This window comes from Mesoplodon densirostris, chromosome 2 (assembly GCF_025265405.1).
Source record: "Mesoplodon densirostris isolate mMesDen1 chromosome 2, mMesDen1 primary haplotype, whole genome shotgun sequence".
In the NCBI taxonomy this organism is placed as follows: Eukaryota; Metazoa; Chordata; class Mammalia; order Artiodactyla; family Ziphiidae; genus Mesoplodon; species Mesoplodon densirostris.
In genome coordinates, this window is record NC_082662.1 from 69108037 (window position 1) to 69131756 (window position 23720).

Here is a 23720-nt window from a genome sequence, read left to right on the forward strand (position 1 = left end):
AAAAGTTTGGCAAGTTATTTAATCTACCTGTGGCTCAATTTACACATTTGTAAAAATGGGAATAATAACAATATCTGCCTCATGGAGTTATTAAAATTAAACAGAACAACACATTATATAGTGCCCAGCACCTAGTATACCTTCAATAAATGTAAGCTATGAATAAGATAAAACCAGTACCAAGCAAAAGCTTCCTCTTCAACACTTCTATACATTCTCCTTATGCCTATAATTCGGAATTTAGAATATTTAATTTGTAGCAGAGTTGTGTACACATTTCTCTTTTCTACTAGATTTTAAAAACTTTGAACGCACAATAAGCATCATATTCCCCTCTGTGCCACATGCTCAGAAGGTAAGTAATAAGTATTTATTGAGGGTAATTAATTTAAAAGCAGTTCAATTGCTACTTTAAATTCATTTAAGTTCATATGACAACTTTCAACTAAAAGGGTGCTTACCACAGATTACTAACAATGTATCATCCTTAATGTGAGTTGCTACAAATTTTATACTAATCCTAATTTCAGCATCTTTTTTCCAAAGAAGAAATAATGTATTCCTATCACTTGGAGGGCCCAAGATTGTGCAAAAAGAATAAGTACAAGATGAAAATAAATATATGTTCACAATCCCCCTAAATAATGGGGAACTTGGTTGGTGGGACTCTTATTTCCTCCAAACAGAATGAGAAATAACAAGAGACATGATCTTAACAGGTGAATTTCTTTCCATGCTCTTTAAGAAACCCAAATTTTTCTTCTAAAAAGAATTCAGTTCATACTTCTGTAAAATATAAAACTACTGCTGCAATGTACAATTTCTAAAAAAACAAAAAATAGTTCAGTTCAATAGAAATAACAAACATAAATCTAGAGTAGAAGAAATAACTTATTAAAATAAGTTTAGATCTCATAAGATTTATAAATCTACTAACCATGGAAAAATTAGGTACTAATTTATCTTATGAAAAGTAATCATTTGTCAATTACCGTCTTTTTTGCCACATTTGTTCAAAAGCATCTGCAAGTTCTATGTTGGTAATTTCTTCAGAATCTTGAAATTTCAAGAAACCGTTTCCACCATGTCCTTATAGGAAGAGTCAGAAAGATCAAACAGACACTATTTTTAATGCAAACTGCACACATCCAGATATAAACATTCACTTCATTCATGGCAATATTTTAATATCACTTGTTATTTTACACTCTAAAATAAAAAGTACTGTAAAAACAAATAAATTTAATTTTCTGCTATACCAATTAAAGAGAATAATAATAGACTATGTACAAAATCGTAGATATAATATATATTTAAAAGATTTCTATCATTCAGTTTTAGAAAAGCACATTTATACTTTTTTCACTGGCTCCATTATTATGTAAGAAATGAGTTTCCATAGATAAAAATTTCTCTAATACCAGGCAAATATTTTTGGTGAGAAAAGAGTTGAAGACACTAGCTAGTCCCATGGTAAGCTAGCACTATTCACAGTATATACTTGAAATGCTGTATCAATAGGAAGTGTAGTTCTCACCTAAAACTTGATGTTTTCACAATCATCAACCACTGTCCCATGAGAGTTGACCAGAAGATTATGACATTTAGAATGCATGATAGAGCCAGTCTGCCTGGATACAAACACTAGCTTTACTACTTAATGACTGTGTTATTTTAGGCAAGTAACTTAACCTTTCTATGCCTCAGTTTCCTCAGATGTAAAGTAAGAAATGTATCAGTAAGGCCATCATTAGCGTGCCTATATAGGTCCTTTGTGCATATTTTAAAAAGGTACTTCCCACTGGGTAACAAAGTAGAAAAATCTGTGTATTTCAGTGCTCCCACTGAATATAAGCAGTCCTGTAAGCTCAAAAATGGTTAATGGCTATGCCATAGGGTGGGTTAAGGGAAGAGGAATATTTCTCTCTCCCATTAGACACAACTTTATAGCAGGGCACACAGCTGAGTAAGTGTAAACATATACTAGATCTCAGCTCCCACTCACCACCCGAGCCAGACACTTATGTGCAGTGCACAACCCACACAACCATATATGACAGCACTGAAAATCGGCACCTAAATCTTTAGATTGTTGTGAGGATGAAATGAACTAATATACACAATGATTAAGAATACTGCGTGATGTATAGTAAGCCTCAATAAATATTAGCTATTACCGTTTTTATTATCATATTATCATAATTATCAACCTTCCCGTTCTCTTACACGGGTTGGCAAACTTTTTCTGTAAAGGGCCAGGTGGTAAATGTTTTAGACTTGTGAGCCATATGGTCTCTGTTGCAACTCCTGGACTCTGCCACTGTAATGTAAAAGCAGCCACAGACAATACACAAAACAAATGGTTACAACTGTGTTCTAATAAAACTTTACTTCCAAAACAGTAGCCCTTCCATGGGCCATGGTTTGTCAATTCTATCTTAGATACTGGAATTTCTCCCATACCTGGAGCTATCCTGGAAGAGGATCAACAGACTCAGAAAAAAATGTTGTAAAACCTTTTTTTTAGTACATCAAATAAAGTCAAGCTACAAAACTGTACTTCATCCTATTTGCCACAAAAGCTTGAAAATTTCTTGTAAATGTCAGATAAACTAAAATGAAAATTTTCCTGAATTCATTAACTCTGCTGGGTTAATTTAGAAAGTTTATAAATTGATTGTATTTTAAAAGCTGTAAATAAATGCAACATGATAAAGAAAAGAAGACCACTAAGTAGGGGTCACTGTCTTGCTGTATGACATCTAAGAATCATTCTGCACCTGTTTTATCATCAGTTGATGAGTAATACACTGTTTTCAGATATCATTTCAAGTTGTTATACATTATGAGAAAAGAGAACTTCATAACAAACTATCAAACTACTTGATCCAAAAATAATTTAAGATGTTTAAATTTCTTTCCACGCAAATTCCTTTTTGAAAAGAGTTGCAACATATGCTATCATTAAATATCTAAATTATAAAATTACCTGTCATATAAATAAGAATATTACTCCTATCATCAGAAAGAAGACGTTTTGACCGAGGTGTACTAGACGGAATCCTCCCAGTTAATACCCGTAAAAAATTTTCCACAGTTACCTGAAAAAAAAGTGAAAAATCAGATGAAATAGAATTGAGGGAAACCTGATAATGTTTTTTACTTTCAAAAACATTCCTTCTTCTTTCTCTACGTATTACTCAGCATAAACTGAAAATAAAACCTAAAGAGAAATATAACTCAATTAAAATATATTTATTTAAATGTATACCTCAAACTAACTTTGTTTCCATTTTTAAAAAAATACTAAAAACTAACAAATAAAAACTACCTTGGGGAAAAATAGGTTAATTCGACATTTAAAAGTTCAAATGCTATACAAAATATTGCCAAAAACTTAAAGATTATCAATCTGTCTTCACAGGCAATTCTTTGGGAAGATACAAAATATAGAAACATAAATAAATTCAACAACACTATAACTATTGCAATTAATATGTGCAACTACTTAGTCAATTCTAGATTAACAATGAAAGACAGGTCCATAATAAATTATAAAAATAAAACCATAAGGATAGATCCATAAATAATTCCCAAATTATGCATCTTTGATTTTTTAATGCATTTTGTTACTTAAATTTCATTAGGGATATCTTTAACATGTAAAAAATTCATAACACTGTAAACCAGATTTCCCAACCAGGAATTTCTGGACATCTGGGATTCTTTGAAAGATATTTAAGGTCTTGGGAGTATAATGCTAATTTGAAGTTATACTATACAGATCTAAATTTGAAAAGCAGAAAATCAATCCAGTTTTCTTGTTCGACTTTTCCCTAGATCATGAGTACGTAAGTGTGTGTGTGTGTGTGTGTGTGTGTGTGTGTGTGTGTAAGCTATTTGGTTTACATTTTTCCCGGAAGACAGCAAAATGCTAAGTGTTTTTCTTTAATAGGACTTTTTGTTGGTTAACAAGGAAGGGAAGTATTTGGTCTACATTTTATAATGACTAAATAAACAAGAAAAAGTCCAACATTCATAAACATTTAACTGTTGAACAAACATTTTTGAGTGCCTTCACAAGGTTACAGGAACTCTCTAGGTGCAAGATACATAAGATACAGGCCATGTTCTCAAGCAGCTTACAGCCTGGGAAAAGATATTCTTTTTAAATTGCTTCAAAAGAGGTCTGGGAACATGGGAAATTGTGTCTTACTTTTGGTAGACTTGGTAAAAGGGGAAGGATTATTGAGGAAGACTTCATCAAGGAAGACTTCAAATTTTAAACATACAATCTGTTAAGTTTAAAATGAAGTTTCAAAGGGAGAAAATATAGTATAATGCCATTTTTTCAAATTTACATTTTTATTTTTAATCATACATGCTAAAAACAATGGAAGCATATTAAAAGTGATTACCTCTAAGTAGTGTTAGTCACTTTAATATTTTCACAATATACTTACTAAAAATATAAAACTTGAAATTTTAGATCAAATATGAAAAACAAAGAATACACTTACTATAAAAGAATGTTGATACATTAAACCTCAATAAAATACTCTAATAAAGAAGCCAAGATAAAGTTGTTCTATCCTAGATACATATATGAAATATTCATGCTGTGATAGTTTTACTCGTATATTGTTTCCTTAATATGAACTCCAGAAACAGAATTATAGCAAGGTTTCAGTGACAATCATGTACAAAGTTTAAAGAAAAAGAATAAGATTATTTTATTCTACCACTATTTTAAAGCTTAAAAGTGAAAATATTTCAAAAATGTTGCTAAACTAAACAATTTACCTCATAACTTCTATAATCCACTTCCACATCATCTCCATACACATTTAATTCCATATTCTTGTGACTAAACACTGTAGCTGGTTTAGGATTTCTAGGGTTGCATGCCATATCATCTGCAAGCATCAGAACAATGTGACTAGGAAAAAAAATGTTCAGTAAATATAGTGTACTATTTAAATAAAACCAGAAAGGTAAAAACAAACATATTCTCTTTATATAATATGGTAATTATCTTCATTCTTTCTAATTTAAAAATAACTCAAAATAATTATTGAGGACATATGAAAAGAGCTTTAATTATTTTTTTCATATCTTTATGTAGTGTAAGTTTTAAAGTCAAGAAATTAGAACAATCTGTCATGAACTTATCTGCAGAAGTTGAAATTAACTAACTTAAATTTTTTTCCCAACACAGTATACTTTATGCCATATAGCAAAAGGAAGCTAAAATGGAGCTACACTGTCCTCCCAAAACATTTTTTTTAATTTTAGTAATATTTGAAACTCTCAAGACTTACTGAGTTAAACTATGATATTCCAAAGAATCTACTTTTCAGAATCTCAAATGCTTAAGTATGAAAACATGCAATCCATCAGCAAGTGTAATCACTGTACCACAGGAACACATCTCCAATGCAGTCATTCTTCACTGGCTCCACTCCATCTCCCTGACACCAGCCACCATCATCTCTAGATGATGCTGGACTAGGTGCTGGATTAGCTCCCACCTGGCTTCCCACCTCCACTCTCACCCTCCCATGGTTCATTCCCCTTATAGCCACCAGAGTGACCTTCCTTAAACAAGTCAAATCACTAAACTTTCTCACTTAAAACCGTTCAAGAACTCCCCATTATAATTAGAGGAAAACAGAAACTCCTTACATAGTCTAAAAGGCTCAATGTGGTCTCTGTATGTCTAACTTCAGCCTCTAGCACCCATGTTCACGATGCTACTTCCATACTGTTCCAGGAATATGCCAAGCCTTTACCAATTCAGGAGCTACTGATCAAATTTAGACTTCTCTCCTCCCAAATCTTCATATCATTCAAATCTCAGCTAAGGTACTCTATTCTCACTTCAAGTTTTCTTTTCTATAGGTCATTTACAAATCTGAAATCCCCATCTTCTCCCACCACCACCCCCCATTAGAATATGAGCATCTCTCTGAGGGCAGGGGCTTTTATCTCTCCTGTTCACCACTGTATCACTCAGGCTCAGTAACAGAGCTTGGCATATAGTAGGTATTCAATAAACATTCATTGAGTGAATGAAACATTTTCATTTTTGCTTTTATTTTCTTTGAGAGAAAATTAGAAAGTCTCTCTTAAATGCTTCTCATCTTGATCTTTCCATTAAAACTGGTGAACATGAATCAGGCAATTCTTTATTCTACCATATACTTGAGCTTCCCAAACATAAGGGAAAAATTAATGTGGCATATGTAATTAGTTTGGCAAGAGACAGCAAGAAGAAAATGTTCTGCTGCATATGGTCCAAATACATTAAAGTTCAAAACTGAAACACTGTGATTTTTCTTGAAAATTGGCTAGGTTTCTATTTTGAAAGGGTTCCAACCCTGCCACATTCAAAGATCAGATCTTCAGCTGTTACTGATTCATACTCACAGAATGGTGAAAGTTATTCCTCTTAAAGTGGAAAATATATCTTCTCATTTTAATAACTTAAAATGATTTATATTAAGTTATTATAAATCATATCTTTTCTGTTATAAGCCACTATTAAACAAGAATGAACTGACCTATAAATCTCAATATAAAAATAAAAATATTCCTTTAGGTCATGTTTTTGGTTGAAGGTTAATTTCGTTCCTTGAAATGATTACTTAATATCTATACAATGTCAATTTCATAAAGAAGTAGTCACTTCAGCTTAAAATTATAAATTCAATCAACACTTTTCCTATGGATAATTTTGAGTTTCAATATAAGTACTATAACCTTTGGTTAACATAATCAATATATCATAAAAAAATTCATTTTATCTGTAGATAATAAATAAAAAACAGGACAGAAAACAGACTGAATTTTCAAAGGTTTAGAAATTCAACCACATATTCTAATGCACTGTTTCTGAAAGTTAAGAAATGTTCCGAACTCTTTTCTGGAGAAAAAAAAAAACTCTCACTCGGCCCAAGCATAAAATTATTTGTAAAATGATACTTAAATATATACATGAAAATAAACTCCTTAGGCTTATATTTCTTACAAAACTAAGAATAAATACAAAATTATAAAGTAGATTCTAATAAAACTACTAAACTAATAATATTCTAAGAACATTAATTCCATTTGAAGGATGATGTTATTTTGCTGAAATTAAATGACTGCTGTTGTATTTAACAGGAGAAAGAGGTTAACTTCAGGCCTGGTTCTATACTTCATTTTTTTCTATATTTTGACATCCACACTACAATATAATTTTATGATATAGACTACATCTGTTCACAAAAGTATGTTGCACAAAATGCCATTCATAATTTCCATGCTTTGTTTACTGTTCAGGATAATCAGATCTTACATTTAACTAAGGCTTTTGCCAACAAACACTCTTTGAATACCAGTTATCATGAGATCTAACTTGTTATCTCCTTAAAGTGCCTTTTTCACCTGAATATCAGGTTAGCATCACAGCAGTTATTTAAGTCTTCACTGAGTGAGTATCAAACAATCACTGCTAGAATCAAGACAAAAAAATCTACTTTGAAGACACACTACTACATTCCTATAAATAACGATAGCAAGTTGCTTTGTTATCTTATTAAAATTAAGACAAAAATCCCTCAAATATATCCAACTGATAGAAGAATATGATATTCTTACAGTTTGGCAATCCTATACTACCATGTGTGATGACTCAACTCTCACACTTTACTCAAGGCCCAGCAAAACCTACATCACACAACAAAGCATATGGTATGGCCTTCTCTCAGCACAAAACCAAAAGGTGAGCACTGAAATTGTATAAAGTTCAAACTGGGTTTGAAACAAATACAGTGGTTATTTACATAAGTAGTTTCCACATTGTTTAAATCATACACTCACTCCTGTTAGTTAAAAAAAATGTGAGGACACACCTGTATATATATATATCTACTAATTTGTAAGTCATATGTATTTGCTATTTCAAATATATATAATAAATATTAGTGAAGCACAACTTCGTTCTTTTATAGATTAAAAAAAAAAAGAAACATAAAGAAACTGCTAAAATTTTCTTCCCTTACCACTATTTGGTGTCTGATCTAATAGAATACCCTGATCATGCTTAAATAGATTTTAAAGATCATCAAAATGAAAAAGAAATTTTAAAACCTCTCAAAAAAGAAGGCATGAAACCCAGTTCTAGAAATATATGTGAGTGGAAAATGGTCTGAAGTAAATACTTTCCCATTATTATGTTTGTCTAACATTGAAGGAACAGGTAAGCCCTGTATCAGGGCTGCTTGGCCATTCTTTACCCTCCCCTCCCTGAAATTCTTCCTTGGCCCAGTCAGGGACCAGTAACCAATGGGTAAAAAAAAAAAAAAAAAACATTTTAAATAAATAATCTTTCACTGCTCTAGACCATTGGAGTATGACATTTCAAAAAGCATAACTTTTCATTTATAACAGGCTGGTATTACCATAAGAAAAATTTTTCACTAAATGAAATTTAAATAAATTACTGTACTGGTGAAAATGTTTTTAAACCATTCACTTAAAATTGCTATACATTCTTTAACCACGCTACTAATCAGATAATACTACCTTAGAGAATCTTTAGCAACCTACACCAAGCTTATCTTCAATAATATCATCATCCCAATCTAGAATAGTAGTTGAAATTAAAGCAACTGAGGATTTGAGGATCACAGAGATCTTTGATGCTCTCTTAAATCTCTGAGTTTCTGCTCATAAGTGTTACTTTTTTTTCCTGACATAAATTATTCAGAATGCTCTGTGGGTTACCTCTTCTGCAGCAATCTAATGACTACTGAAGCAAATTCAACAAATTTTGTTATATAATTGTTAGCTTGATGCCAGAGTAATTTACTTTTGGCTTTTCTTCTTCCTTTTCTTCCATGTCTTGAGGAATCGCCAAGTTAACAAATCTCGTCACCAATGCTCTACAAAACTAATCATAACAAATCTGCTAGCCACAGGTGTTGGACCATCAAGATTTTCTGAATTACTTTCAATTTGCCAAATTTTAAATATTTGGCATTTTAAGACTATATGATACCAGGTATTCTGCCTTTATATCATTAGAAATAAAACTCAAAAAACTGCACTGCAGAGACAGGAACTCAACAGCAACAGACATGTTACATAAGGGTTGAGCTAGGTAGCTATAGGCTCATATATGTAAGTCACATGGGGTTTAGTATAATACAATAATAAATAACATTTATTGAGCACTTGGTATATCTTCAGCACTGCACTAATAAAATAAGCACATTACAGGCATTATCTCATACATTATTTCCAAGATACATATTATTATCATACCTGTTTTACAGGTTATGAAACTGAGGCACAAAGAAGTTAAGTAACATGTCCCAGGTCACACAGCTAGTAAGTAGTGGAGTTTGAAGTCAAACCCATTTAGTGTGACATGAACCTTTGCTTTCAATAATTCTGCATTACCCTGACACTATGTGAACTGGAATTTGAAAGAATTTAATGGTGTGTTTTGTTTTACATTGATAATTTAATCAACTCAGATAATTAAGTTAAATGCATGCACTCATTATTGCTGTTCAATATTTATGGCAAGTAACTAACATAAAATAGGCCCTTGAAATTCTAAATGGAACCATCCAGACACCATAGCAAACTCTTAAATTGAAGAACAGCACTAGGGTATGTAATTTCTCCTTTAAACGTAGTAAGGTATAACTGAAAAATTTAAATGTCCACTTAAATGCAAAAATCAGAGAACAGAACAGAGGCTAATGTTCTAGACATTCTCCAATCAATTCTCTAAAGCCCCTGACTCTCTTCTTGCAGAAAGGCATTGGGATTACATCCTGCTATTGGCCCTTCTCTCACCAAGGTCTTTTCAGCCACCAAGCCTGCCATTTTCACTCTCAGCCATCTACACCTGAACCTATAGCCTACAGCTAAGTCTTGACTGCTTTTATCTCTGCTTCCAAACACTGCCCAATATTAACCACTCTTCCTATAATGGAGGAGGAGGTAAGCAGCAGAGGTGCCCCATCCACTCCTTCCTTTCTCTTGTCAGAGCTAAAATTAGTATTGTGTAGACAAGTTTTCCATCTCTTTCTTCCTGTTTTCCATTGCTCACCTTCTCACTAACTATTTAGTTTACTGACTTAGTCAAGCACACCAGCTTCAAGGCTTGAAATTCAAATCTGTGCATTATATTAGCAAAACTACAAGTTATTATATTTCTCGAACATTTTGGATGGCTCACAAAAATGGTCAAAATAACAAATGCTGCGGTGGGGAAGGCGCCTCCACTAACCCAATAGTCAAGTCACGGAATTGCCTGGGTCCACCTCTCTGCTCAAGCAGCCGTTATGACCTCCTCTCCATGACCTCCTCCAGCTGGATTTTAGCTTGGACAAACCACTCTCCCTGTCTCACTGTTGGTCCACCACTGGAAAGAATGATTATCATGTGGCTGACAGGGTATTGGTGTTCCGGCCAGGGATCAGGCCTGAGCCTCTGAGGTGGGAGAGCAGAATTCAGGACACTGGTCCACAAGAGACCTCTCGGCCCCACATAATATCAACCGGTGAGAGCTCTCCCAGACAACCCTGTCTCAAAGCTAAGACCCAGCTCCACCCAACACCAGCAAGCTCCAGTGCTGGACGCCCCAAGCCAAACAACTAGCAAGACAGGAACACAACCCCACCCATTAGGAGAGACGCTGCCTAAAATCATAATAAGGTCACAGACACCCCAAAAAAACACCACCGGACACGGCCCTGCCCACCAGGAAGACAAGATCCAGCCCAACCCACAGGAACACAGGCACCAGTCCCCTCCACCAGGAAGCCTACACAAACCACTGAACCAACCTTAGCCACTGGGAACAGATGACAAAAACAACGGGAACTACAAACCTGCAGCTTGTAAAAAGGAGACCCCAAACACGGTAAGTTAAACAAAATGAGAAGACAAAGAAATGTGAAGCAGATGTAGGAGCAAGGTAAAAACCCACCAGACCAAACAAATGAAGAGGAAATAAGCAGTCTACTGGAAAAAGAATTCAGAGTAATGATAGTAAACATGGACCAAAATCTTGGAAATAGAATGGAGAAAATACAAGAAACGTTTAAAAGGACCTAGAAGAACTAGAGTGCTGACAAACAATGATGAACAAAAAAATAAATGAAATTAAAAATTCTCTAGAAGTAATCAATAGCAGAGTAACTGAGGCAGGAGAACAGATAAGTGACCTGGAAGATAAAATAGTGGAAATACTTACCGCAGAGCAGAATAAAGAAAAAAGAATGAAAAGAAATGAGGACAGTCTCTGGCACAACATTAAATGCACCAAAATTCAAATTATAGGGGTCCCAGAAGAAGAAGAGCAAAAGAAAGGGTCTGAGGAAATAGTTGAAGAGATTATAGTTGAAAACTTCCCTAACAGGGGAAAGGAAATAGTCAATCAAGTCCAGGAAGCGCAGAAAGTCCCATACAGGATAAATCCAAGGAGAATCCCTCCAAGACACATATTAATCAAACTATCAAAAATTCAATACAAAGAAAAATATTAAAAGCAGCAAGGGAAAAGCAACAAATAACATACAAGGGAATCCCCATAAGGTTATCAGCTGATAATTCAGCAGAAACTCTGCAAGCCAGAAGGGAGTTGCAGGACATATTTAAAGTGATAAAGGGAAAAACCTACAAACAAGATTATTCTACACAGCAAGGATCTCATCCAGATTTGACAGAGAAATTAAAACCTTTACAGACAAGCAAAAGTTAAGAGAATTCAGCACCACCAAACCAACTTTATAATAAATGTTAAAGGAACTTCTCTAGGCAGGAAACACAAGAGAAGGAAAAGACCTACAAAAACAAACCCAAAACAATTAAGAAAATGGTAATAGGAACATACATATCAATAATTACCTTAAATGTAAATGGATTAAATGCTCCAACCAAAATACACAGACTGGCTGAATGGATACAAAAACAAGACCCATATATATGCTGTCTACAAAAGACCCACTTTAGACCTAGGGACACATACAGACTGAAAGTGAGGAGATGGAAAAAGATACTACATGCAAATGGAGATCAAAAGAAAGATGGAGTAGCACTTCTCATATCAGACAAAATGGACTTTAAAATAAAGACTATTATAAGAGACAAAGAAGGACACTACATAATGATCAAGGAATCAATCCAAGAAGAAGATATAACAACTGTAAATATTTATGCACCCAACAGAGGAGCACCTCAATACATAAGGCAAATGCCAAAACCCATAAAAGTAGAAATCGACAGTAACATAGAAATAATATGGGACTTTAATACCCCACTTTCACCAACGGACATATCATCCAAACTGAAAATGAATAAGGAAACACAAGCTTTAAATGACACATTAAATAAGATGGAAAACCACAGACCAATATCACTGATGAACATAGATGCAAATATCCTCAACAAAATACTAGCAAACAGAACCCAACAGCACATTAAAAGAATCATACACCATGAGCAAGTGGGGTTCACCCCAGGAACACAAGGGTTCTTCAATATATGCAAATCAATCAATGTGATACATCATATTAACAAACTGAAGCACAAAACCACGTGATAATCTCAATAGATGCAGAAAAAGCTTTTGACAAAATTCAACACCCATTTATTATAAAAACTCTCCAGAAAATGGGCATAGAGGGAACCTACCTCAACATAATACAGGCCATATATGACAAACCCACAGCCAACATCGTTCTCAATGGTGAAAAACCAAAACCATTTCCTCTAAGATCAGGAACAAGACAAGGTTACCCACTCTCACCACTATTATTCAACACACTTTTGGAAGCTTTAGGCACAGCAATCAGGAAAGAAAAAGAAATAAAAGGAATCAATCAGAAAAGAAGTAAGCTGGGCCTCCCTGGTGGCGCAAGTGGTTGAGAGTCCGCCTGCCGATGCAGGGGATACGGGTTCGTGCCCCGGTCTGGGAGGATCCCATATGCCGCTGAGCCTGCGCGTCCGGAGCCTGCGCGTCCGGAGCCTGTGCTCCGCAACGGGGGAGGCCACAACAGTGAGAGGCCCGCATACCGCAAAAAAAAAAAAAAAAGAAAAGAAGTAAGCTGTCACTGCTTGCAGATGACATGATACTATACATAGAGATTCCTAAAGATGCTACCAGAAAACTACTAGAGCTAATCAATGAATTTGGTAAAGTAGCAGGATACAAAATTAATGCACAGAAATCTCTGGCATTCCGATACACTAACAATGAAAAATCTGAAAGAGAAATTAAGGAAAACTCCCATCTACCACTGCAAAAAAAAGAATAAAATACCTAGGAATAAACCTACCTAAGGAGACAAAAGACCTGTATGCAGAAAACTATAAGACACTGATGAAAGAAATTAATGATGATACAAACAGATGGAGAGATATACCATGTTCTTGGATTGGAAGAATCAACATTGTGAAAATGATTTTACTACCCAAAGCAATCTACAGATTCAATGCAATCCCTATCAAACTACCAATCACACTACCATTTTTAACAGAACTAAAACAAAAAGTTTCACAAATTGTATGGAAACACAAAAGACTCCAAATAGCCAAAGCAATCTTGAGAAAGAAAAACGGAGCTGGAAGAATCAGGCTCCCTGACTTCAGACTATACTACAAAGCTACAGTAATCAAGACAGTATGGTGCTGGCACAAAAACAGAAATATAGATCAATGGAACAGGATAGAAAGCCCATAGATAAACCCACGCACATATGGTCACCTTATTTTTGATAAAGGAGGCAAGAATATACAATGGAGAAAAGACAGCCTCTTCAATAAGTCATGCTGGGAAAACTGGACAGCTACATGTGAAAGAATGAAATTAGAACACTCCCTAACACCGTATACAAAAATAAACTCAAAATGGATTAAAGACCTAAATGTAAGAGTTGACACTATAAAACTCTTAGAGGAAAACATAGGCAGAACACTCTATGACATAAATAAGAGCAAGATCCTTTTGGACCCACCTCCTAGAGAAATGGAAATAAAACCAAAAATAAACAAATGGGACCTAATGAAACTTAAAAACTTTTGCAGAGCAAAGGAAACCATAAACAAGACGAAAAGACAACCCTCAGAATGGGAGAAAATATTTGCAAACAAAGCAACTGACAAAGGATTAATCTCCAAAATTTACAAGCAGCTCATGCAGCTCAATATCAAAAAAAAAACAACCCAATCCAAAAATGGGCAGAAGACCTAAACAGACATTTCTCCAAAGGAGATATACAGATCACCAACAACCATATGAAAGAATGCTCAACATCACTAATCATTAGAGAAACGCAAATTGAAACTACAATGAGGGGCCTCCCTGGTGGCCAGTGGTTGAGAGTCCACCTGCCGATGCAGGGGACACAGGCTCGTGCCCCGGTCCGGGAAGATCCCATATGCCGCGGAGCGGCTAGGCCCGTGAGCCATGGCCGCTGAGCCTGTGCATCCGGAGCCTGTGCTCTGCAGCGGGAGAGGCCACAACAGCGAGAGGCCCGTGTACCACAAAAAAAAAAAAAAACTACAATGAGGTATCACCTCACACCTGTCAGAATGGCCATCATCAAAAAATCTACAAACAGTAAAAGAGGGTGTGTGGAGAAAAGCGAACCCTCTTGCAATGTTGGTGGAATGTAACTTGATACAGCCACTATGGAGAACAGTATGGAGGTTCCTTAAAAAACTAAAAATAGAACTACCATACGACCCAGCAATCCCACCACTGGGCATATACCCTAAGAAAACCATAATTCAAAAACAGTCATTACCACAATGTTAATTGAAGCTCTGTTTACAATAGCCAGGACATGGAAGCAACCTAAGTGTCCATCGACAGATGAATGGATAAAGATGTGGCACATATATAAAATGGAACATTACTCAGCCATAAAAAGAAACGAAATTGAGTTATTTGTAGTGAGGTGCGTGGACCTAGAGACTGTCATACAGAGTGAAGTAAGTCTGAAAGAGAAAAACAAATACCGTATGCTAACACATATATCTGGAATCTAAAAAAAAAAAAAAAAAAAAAAAAAACTGGTTCTGAAGAACCTAGGGGCAGGACAGGAATAAAGATGCAGACGTAGAGAATGGACTTGAGGACACGAGGAGGGGGAAGGTTAAGCTGGAACGAAGTGAGAGAGTAGCACTGACATATATACACTACCAAATGTATAATGGATGGCTAGTGGGAAGCAGCTGCATAGCACAGGGAGATCAGCTTGGTGCTTTGTGACCACCTGGGGGGGGGGGGATAGGGAGGGTGGGAGGGAGACTCAAGAGGGAGGAGATATGGGGATATATGTATACATATATCACATATTCACTCTGTTATACAGCAGAAACTAACACAACATTGTAAAGCAATTATACTCCAATAAAGATGTTAATTTAAAAAAAGAAAGAAAATAAGCTCTAGATAGGGGAAAATAACTGGCAAAATATTTTTAAAAGGCATATATGTAGGAAATTGGGGGTAGATAGTGTTCCAATTTTTAAAAGAGAAAACTAAAAGGCTTTTTTTACAAATTTTTTAAATTGGGTATTTGAAAAGGTGTACTAATATTACTATTGCTAATAACAATAACAATGAGTTAGTAATAAGGAAAAGCTAAAAATTGCTTGTACTCAAAAGTTTCCGGGAGGGGAGGAAGATGGCGGAAGAGTAAGACGTGGAGATCACCTTCCTCCCCACAGATACATCAGAAATTCATCTACACGTGGAACAACTCCTACAGAACACCTACTGAACGCTGACAGAAGACCTCAGACCCCCTAAAAGGTAAGAAACTCCCCACATACCTGGGTAGGGCAAAAGAAAAAAAGAATAAACAGAGACAATAGGATAGGGACGGGACCTGCACCAGTGGGAGGGAGCCGTGAAGGAGGGAAGGTTTCTACACACTGCAAGCCCCTTCGCGGGCGGAGACTGCAGGTGGCGGAGGGGGAAAGCTTCGGAGTAGCGGAGGAGAGCACAGCAACAGGGGTGTGGAGGGCAAAGCGGAGAGATTCCGGCACAGAGGATCGGTGCCCTCAGGCACACACCAGCCCGAGAGGCTTGTCTGCTCGGCCGCCGTGGCGGGCGGGGCTGGGAGCTGAGGCTTGGGTATCGGCTTTCAGTCGGAGCGCAGGGAGAGGACTGGGGCTGGCGGCAGGAAGAGAGCCTGAAGGGGTTAGTGCACCACGGCTAGCCCGGAGGGAGTCCGGGGAAAGGGTCTGGAGCTGCTGAAGAGGCAAGAGTCTTTTTTCACTTTCACTTTCGTTTCCTGGTGTGCAAGGAGAGGGCATTAAAAGGGCTGCTTAGGGAAGCGCCGGAGACAGGCGCGAGCCGCGGGTAAGGCGTGGACCTCGGAGACGGGCGTGGGCCGCCGCCGCCGCCGCCGCCCACCGCCCGCCGCCGCCCACCGCCCGCCGCCGCCGCGGCCCGCCGCCGCCGCCGCCGCCCGCCGCGGCCCGCCGCCGCCGCCGCCCGCCGCCGCCGCCGCCGCCGCCGCCGCCGCGGCCCGCCGCCGCCGCCGCCGCCGCCGCCGCCGCCGCCGCGGCCCGCCGCCGCCGCCGCCCCCGCGGCCCACCGCCGCCGCCGCCCACCGCCGCCCGCCGCCGCCGCCGCCCGCCGCCGCCGCGGCCCGCCGCCGCCGCCGCCTGCCACCGCCCGCCGCCGCCGCAGCCGCGGGGCCTGTGTGCGAGCGCGGGTCACTGTCCGCCCCGCCTTCCGGGGGACCTGTGCACCCCGCCACTGCCGGGGTCCCGAGACCCGGGGACGGCTTTCCCGGGAAAGCGCACGGAGCGCCACGGGCTGCTGCAACGTCACGCCGGCCTCTGCCGCCGCAGGCCCGCCCCACACTGCGCGCCCCTCCCTCCCCTCTGCATGAGTGAGCCAGAGCCCCCGAATCAGCGGCTCCTTTAAACCCGTCCTGTCTGAGCGAAGAACGGACGCCCTCCGGCGACCTACGCACAGAGGCGGGGCCAGGTCCAAGGCTGAGACCCGGGAGCTGTGAGAGCAGAGTCAGGGAAATCTCTCTGTGCAGCCTCGGAGGCAGCGGATTAAAGCTCCACGGTCCATTTGATGTGCCCTGCGTCTGTGGAGTGCATGAATGGACAGCGAATCATCCCAAATTGAGGAAGTGGACTTTGAGGACAAGATTTAAGACTTTCCCCCCTTTTCCTCTTTTTACAACGAATTATTCCAAAGTAAGGAGGTGGACTTAGAGAGCAAGATTTCAGACTTCTTGCCCTTTTCCTCTTTTTACAACGAATTATCCCAAATTGAGGAGGTGGGCTTGGAGAGCAAGATTTTTGATTTTTCCCCCTGCTCTCTTTTTGTGAATGTGTATGTGTAATCTTCTGTGTAAGATTCTCTCTGTATAGCTTTGCTTCCACCATATGTCCCAGGGTTCTATCGGTCCGTTTTTTTTTTTTTTTTTTTTCCAATAATTACTTTATAATTTTAATAACGCTACTATATTTCATACTTTATTCTATTTTACTTTACCTGCTCTTTATTTTTTCCTACCTTCCCTTCCTCCCTCCCTCCCTCCACTCTTCCTTTCCTTCTTTCTTTTTCTTTCCTCCCTCCCTCCCACCCTTCTTCTTTCCACTTTCTTTTTCTTTCCTTCCTCCCTCCCTCCCTCCTGTCTTTCTTTCTTTCTTTCCTTCCTTCCTCCCTCCCTCCCTTCTTCCATTCACTCTTCCTTTTGCTTTCATTGCTCCCTCCCTCCCTCCTTTCTTTCCTTCTTTCTTTCCATCCTTCCTCACTCCCTCCCTCCTTTCTTTCTTTCTTCCTTCCTTCCTTTCTTCCCTTCTTCCTTTCTTTCCCTCTCTCTTTCTTTCTTCTACTAACTTTTTCTTTCTGCTTTTTCTCCCTGTTATTCTGAGCTGGGTGGATGAAAGGCTCTTGGTGCTGCAGCCAGGAGCCAGTGCTGTGCCTCTGAAGTGGGAGAGCCAACTTCAGGACACGGGTCCACAAGAGACCTCCCAGCTCCACATAATATCAAGCAGCGAAAATCTCCCAGAGATCTCCATCCCAACACCAGCACCCAGCTTCAGTCAACGACCAGCAAGCTACAGTGCTGGTCACCCTATGCCAAGCAACTAGCAAGGCAGGAACACAACCCCACCCATTAGCAGAGAAGCTACCTAAAAACATAATAAGGCCATAGGCACCCCAAAACACACCACCAGACGTGGACCTGTCCACCAGAAAGACAAGATCGAGCCTCAACCACCAGAACACAGGCATTAGTCCCCCCCACCAGGAAGCCTATACAACCTACTGAAACAACCTTAGCCACTGGGGTCAGACACGAAAAACAACGGGAACTACGAATCTGCAGCCTGCAAAAAGGAGACCCCAAACACAGTAACATAAGCAAAATGAGAAGACAGAAAAACACACAGCAGGGGAAGGAGCAAGATAAAAACCTACCAGACCTAACAAATGAAGAGGTAATAGGCAGTCTACCTGAAAAAGAATTCAGAATAATGATGGTAAAGATGATCCAAAATCTTGGAAATAGAATAGACAAAATGCAAGAAACAGTTAACAAGGACCTAGAAGAACTAAAGATGAATCAAGCATCGATTAAAAACACAATACATGAAATAAAAAATACTCTAGATGGGATCAATAGCAGAATAACTGAGGCAGAAGAACGGATAAGTGAGGTTGAAGATAAAATAGTGGAAATAACTGATGCAGAGCAAAATAAAGAAAAAAGAATGAAAAGAACAGAGGACAGTCTCAGAGACCTCTGGGACAACATTAAACGCACCAACATTCGAATTATAGGGGTTCCAGAAGAAGAAGAGAAAAAGAAAGGGACTGAGAAAATATTTGAAGAGATTATAGTTGAAAACTTCCCCAATATGGGAAAGGAAATAGTTAATCAAGTCCAGGAGGCACAGAGAGTCCCATACAGAATAAATCCAAGGAGAAATACACCAAGACACATATTAATCAAACTGTCAAAAATTAAACACAAAGAAATCATATTAAAAGCAGCAAGGGAAAAACAACAAATAACACACAAGGGAATCCCCATCAGGTTAACAGCTGATCTCTCAGCAGAAACTCTACAAGCCAGAAGGGAGTGGCAGGACATAATTAAAGTGATGAAGGAGAGAAACCTGCAGCCAAGATTACTCTACCCAGCAAGGATCTCATTCAGATTTGATGGAGAAATTAAAACCTTTACAGACAAGCAAAAGCTGAGAGAGTTCAGCACCACCAAACCAGCTTTACAACAAATGCTAAAGGAACTTCTCTAGGCAAGAAACACAACAGAAGGAATATACCTACAATAACGAACCCAAAGCAATTAAAGAAATGGGAATAGGAACATACATATCAATAATTACCTTAAATGTAAATGGACTAAATGCTCCCACCAAAAGACACAGACTGGCTGAATGGATACAAAAACAAGACCCATATATATGCTGTCTACAAGAGACCCACTTCAGACCTAAAGACACATACAGATTGAAAGTAAGGGGATGGAAAAAGATATTCCATGCAAATGGAAATCAAAAGAAAGCTGGAGTAGCAATTCTTATATCAGACAAAATAGACTTTAAAATAAAGACTATTAGAAGAGACAAAGAAGGACACTACATAATGATCAAGGGATCGATCCAAGAAGAAGATATAACAATTGTAAATATTTATGCACCCAACATAGGAGCACCTCAATACATAAGGCAAATACTAACAGCCATAAAAGGGGAAATCGACAGTAACACAATCATAGTAGGGGACTTTAACACCCCACTTTCACCAATGGACAGATCGTCCAAAATGAAAATAAATAAGGAAACACAAGCTTTAAATGATACATTAAACAACATGGACTTAGTTGATATTTATAGGACATTTCATCCAAAAACAACAGAATACACATTTTTCTCCAGTGCTCATGGAACATTCTCCAGGATAGATCATATCTTGGGTCACAAATCAAGCCTTGGTAAATTTAAGAAAATTGAAATTGTATCAAGTATCTTTTCCGACCACAATGCTATGAGACTAGACATCAATTACAGGAAAAGATCTGTAAAAAATACAAACACATGGAGGCTAAACAATACACTACTCAATAACGAAGTGATCACTGAAGAAATCAGAGAGGAAATTAAAAAATACCTAGAAACAAATGACAATGGAGACACAACAACCCAAAACCTATGGGATGCAGCAAAAGCAGTTCTAAGGGGGAAGTTTATAGCAATACAATCCCACCTTAAGAAACAGGAAACATTTCGAGCAAACAACCTGACCCTGCACCTAAAGCAATTAGAGAAAGAAGAACAAAAAACCCCCAAAGCTAGCAGAAGGAAAGAAATCATAAAGATCAGATCAGAAATAAATGAAAAAGAAATGAAGGAAACGATAGCAAAGATCAACAAAACTAAAAGCTGGTTCTTTGAGAAGATAAACAAAATTGACAAACCATTAGCCAGACTCATCAAGAAAAGAAGGGAGAAGACTCAAATCAATAGAATTAGAAATGAAAAAGGAGAAGTAACAACTGACACTGCAGAAATACAAAAGATCATGAGAGATTACTACAAGCAACTCTATGCCAATAAAATGGACAACCTGGAAGAAATGGACAAATTCTTAGAAATGCACAACCTGCCAAGACTGAATCAGGAAGAAATAGAAAATATGAACAGACCAATCACAAGCACTGAAATTGAAACTGTGATTAAAAATCTTCCATCAAACAAAAGCCCAGGACCAGATGGCTTCACAGGCGAATTCTATCAAACATTTAGAGAAGAGCTAACACCCATCCTTCTCAAACTCTTCCAAACAATTTCAGAGGAAGGAACACTCCCAAACTCATTCTACGAGGCCACCATCACCTTGATACCAAAACAAGGCAAGGATGTCACAAAAAAGAAAACTACAGGCCAATATCACTGATGAACATAGATGCAAAAATCCTCAACAAAATACTAGCAAACAGAATCCAACAGCACATTAAAAGGATCATACACCATGATCAAGTGGGGTTTATTCCAGGAATGCAAGGATTCTTCAATATACGCAAATCAATCAATGTGATACACCATATTAACAAGTTGAAGGAGAAAAACCATATGATCATCTCAATAGATGCAGAGAAAGCTTTCGACAAAATTCAACACCCATTTATGATAAAAACCCTGCAGAAAGTAGGCATAGAGGGATCTTTCCTCAACATAATAAAGGCCATATATGACAAACCCACAGCCAACATTGTCCTCAATGGTGAGAAACTGAAACCATTTCCACTAAGATCAGGAACAAGACAAGGCTGCCCACTCTCACCACTCTTATTCAACCTAGTTTTGGAAGTTTTAGCCACAGCAATCAGAGAAGAAAAGGAAATAAAAGGAATCCAAATCGGAAAAGAAGAAGTAAAGCTGTCATTGTTTGCAGATGACATGATACTATACATAGAGAATCCTAAAGATGCTACCGAAAAACTACTAGAGCTAATCAATGAATTTGGTAAAGTAGCAGGTTACAAAATTAATGTACAGAAATCTCTGGCATTCCTGTACACTAATGATGAAAAATCTGAAAATGAAATCAAGAAAACACTCCCATTTACCATTGCAACAAAAAGAATAAAATATCTAGGAATAAACCTACCTAAGGAGACAAAAGACCTGTATGCAGAAAATTATAAGACACTGATGAAAGAAATTAAAGATGATACAAACAGATGGAGAGATATACCATGCTCCTGGATTGGAAGAATCAATATTGTGAAAATGACTCTACTACCCAAAGCAATCTACAGATTCAATGCAATCCCTATCAAACTACCACTGGCATTTTTCACAGAACTAGAACAAAAAATTTCAAAATTTGTTTGGAAAAACAAAAGACCCCGAATAGCCAAAGCAATCTTGAGAACGAAAAAAGGAGCTGGAGGAATCAGGCTCCCTGACTTCAGACTATACTACAAAGCTACAGTAATTAAGACAGTGTGGTACTGGCATAAAAACAGAAAGATAGATCAGTGGATCAGGATAGAAAGCCCAGAGATAAACCCACGCACATATGGCCAACTTATCTTTGATAAAGGAGGCAGGAATGTACAGTGGAGAAAGGACAGCCTCTTCAATAAGTGGTGCTGGGAAAACTGGACAGGGACATGTAAAAGTATGAGATTAGATCATTCCCTAACACCATACACAAAAATAAGCTCAAAATGGATTAAAGACTTAAATGTAAGGCCAGAAACTATCAAACTCTTAGAGGAAAACATAGGTAGAACACTCTATGACATAAATCACAGCAAGATCCTTTTGGACCCACCTCCTAGAGAAATGGAAATAAAAACAAAGATAAACACATGGGACCTAATGAAACTTCAAAGCTTTTGCACAGCAAAGGAAACCATAAACAAGACCAAAAGACAACCCTCAGAATGGGAGAAAATATTTGCAAATGAAACAACTGACAAAGGATTAATCTCCAAAATTTATAAACAGCTCATGCAGCTCAATAGCAAAAAAACAAACAACCCAATCCAAAAATGGGCAGAAGACTTAAATAGGCATTTCTCCAAAGAAGATATACAGACTGCCAACAAATACATGAAAGAATGCTCAACATCATTAATCATTAGAGAAATGCAAATCAAAACTACAATGAGATATCATCTCACACCAGTCAGAATGGCCATCATCAAGAAATCTAGAAACAATAAATGCTGGAGAGGGTGTGGAGAAAAGGGAACACTCTTGCACTGCTGGTGGGAATGTGAATTGGTACAGCCACTATGGAGAACAGTATGGAGGTTCCTTAAAAAACTAAAAATAGAACTACCATATGATCCAGCAATCCCACTACTAGGCATATACCCTGAGAAAACCATAATTCAAAAAGAGACATGTACCAAAATGTTCATTGCAGCTCTATTCACAATAGCCCGGAGCTGGAAACAACCTAAGTGTCCATCATCGGATGAATGGATAAAGAAGATGTGGCACATATATACAATGGAATATTACTCAGCCATAAAAAGAAATGAAATTGAGCTATTTGTAATGAGGTGGATGGACCTAGAGTCTGTCATACAGAGTGAAGTAAGTCAGAAAGAGAAAGACAAATACCGTATGCTAACACATATATATGGAATATAAGAAAAAAAAAATGTCATGAAGAACCTAGGGGTAAAACGGGAATAAAGACACAGACCTACTTGAGAATGGACTTGAGGATATGGGGAGGGGGAAGGGTAAGCTGTGATAAAGCGAAAGAGAGGCATGGACATATATACACTACCAAACGTAGGGTAGATAGATAGTGGGAAGCAGCCGCAGAGCACAGGGAGATCAGCTCGGTGCTTTGTGACTGCCTGGAGGGGAGGGATGGGGAGGGTGGGAGGGAGGGAGATGCATGAGGGAGGGGATGTGAGAACAGATGTATATGTATGACTGATTCACTTTGTTATAAAGCAGAAACTAATAAAAAAAATGGAAAAAAAAAAAAGTTTCCATTTTGGTTTCCTAGTGAATGGTTAAATTCAGTGTAAAATGTGCATAATAATAAGATTTTCATGACCCAAAGGTGCATTTATTGGGGTCCACTAAATTTGTTTTTTTATTCTAGCTGTAATAGCATTAGATGCTAATGGTTTCCTGGGAAAACAGGTCATCAATATTAGATAAAACTT

The 23720-nt window shown here is 38.0% G+C and overlaps 1 protein-coding gene across 3 annotated transcripts in view; it reads right to left on the reverse strand.

Annotated features, from left to right (window-relative positions):
- PIGK (phosphatidylinositol glycan anchor biosynthesis class K) overlaps positions 1-23720 on the reverse strand; it is a 150204-nt gene that overhangs the window by 97087 nt on the left and 29397 nt on the right. For all 3 annotated transcript variants that reach the window (XM_060084670.1, XM_060084662.1, XM_060084655.1), the window contains exons 4-6: positions 4804-4939; positions 2990-3101; positions 993-1089 (exon numbers count right to left, since the gene is read on the reverse strand). In XM_060084670.1, the coding sequence (XP_059940653.1) occupies positions 993-1089; positions 2990-3101; positions 4804-4939 (345 nt within the window). The remainder of the gene's footprint in view (positions 1-992; positions 1090-2989; positions 3102-4803; positions 4940-23720) is intronic.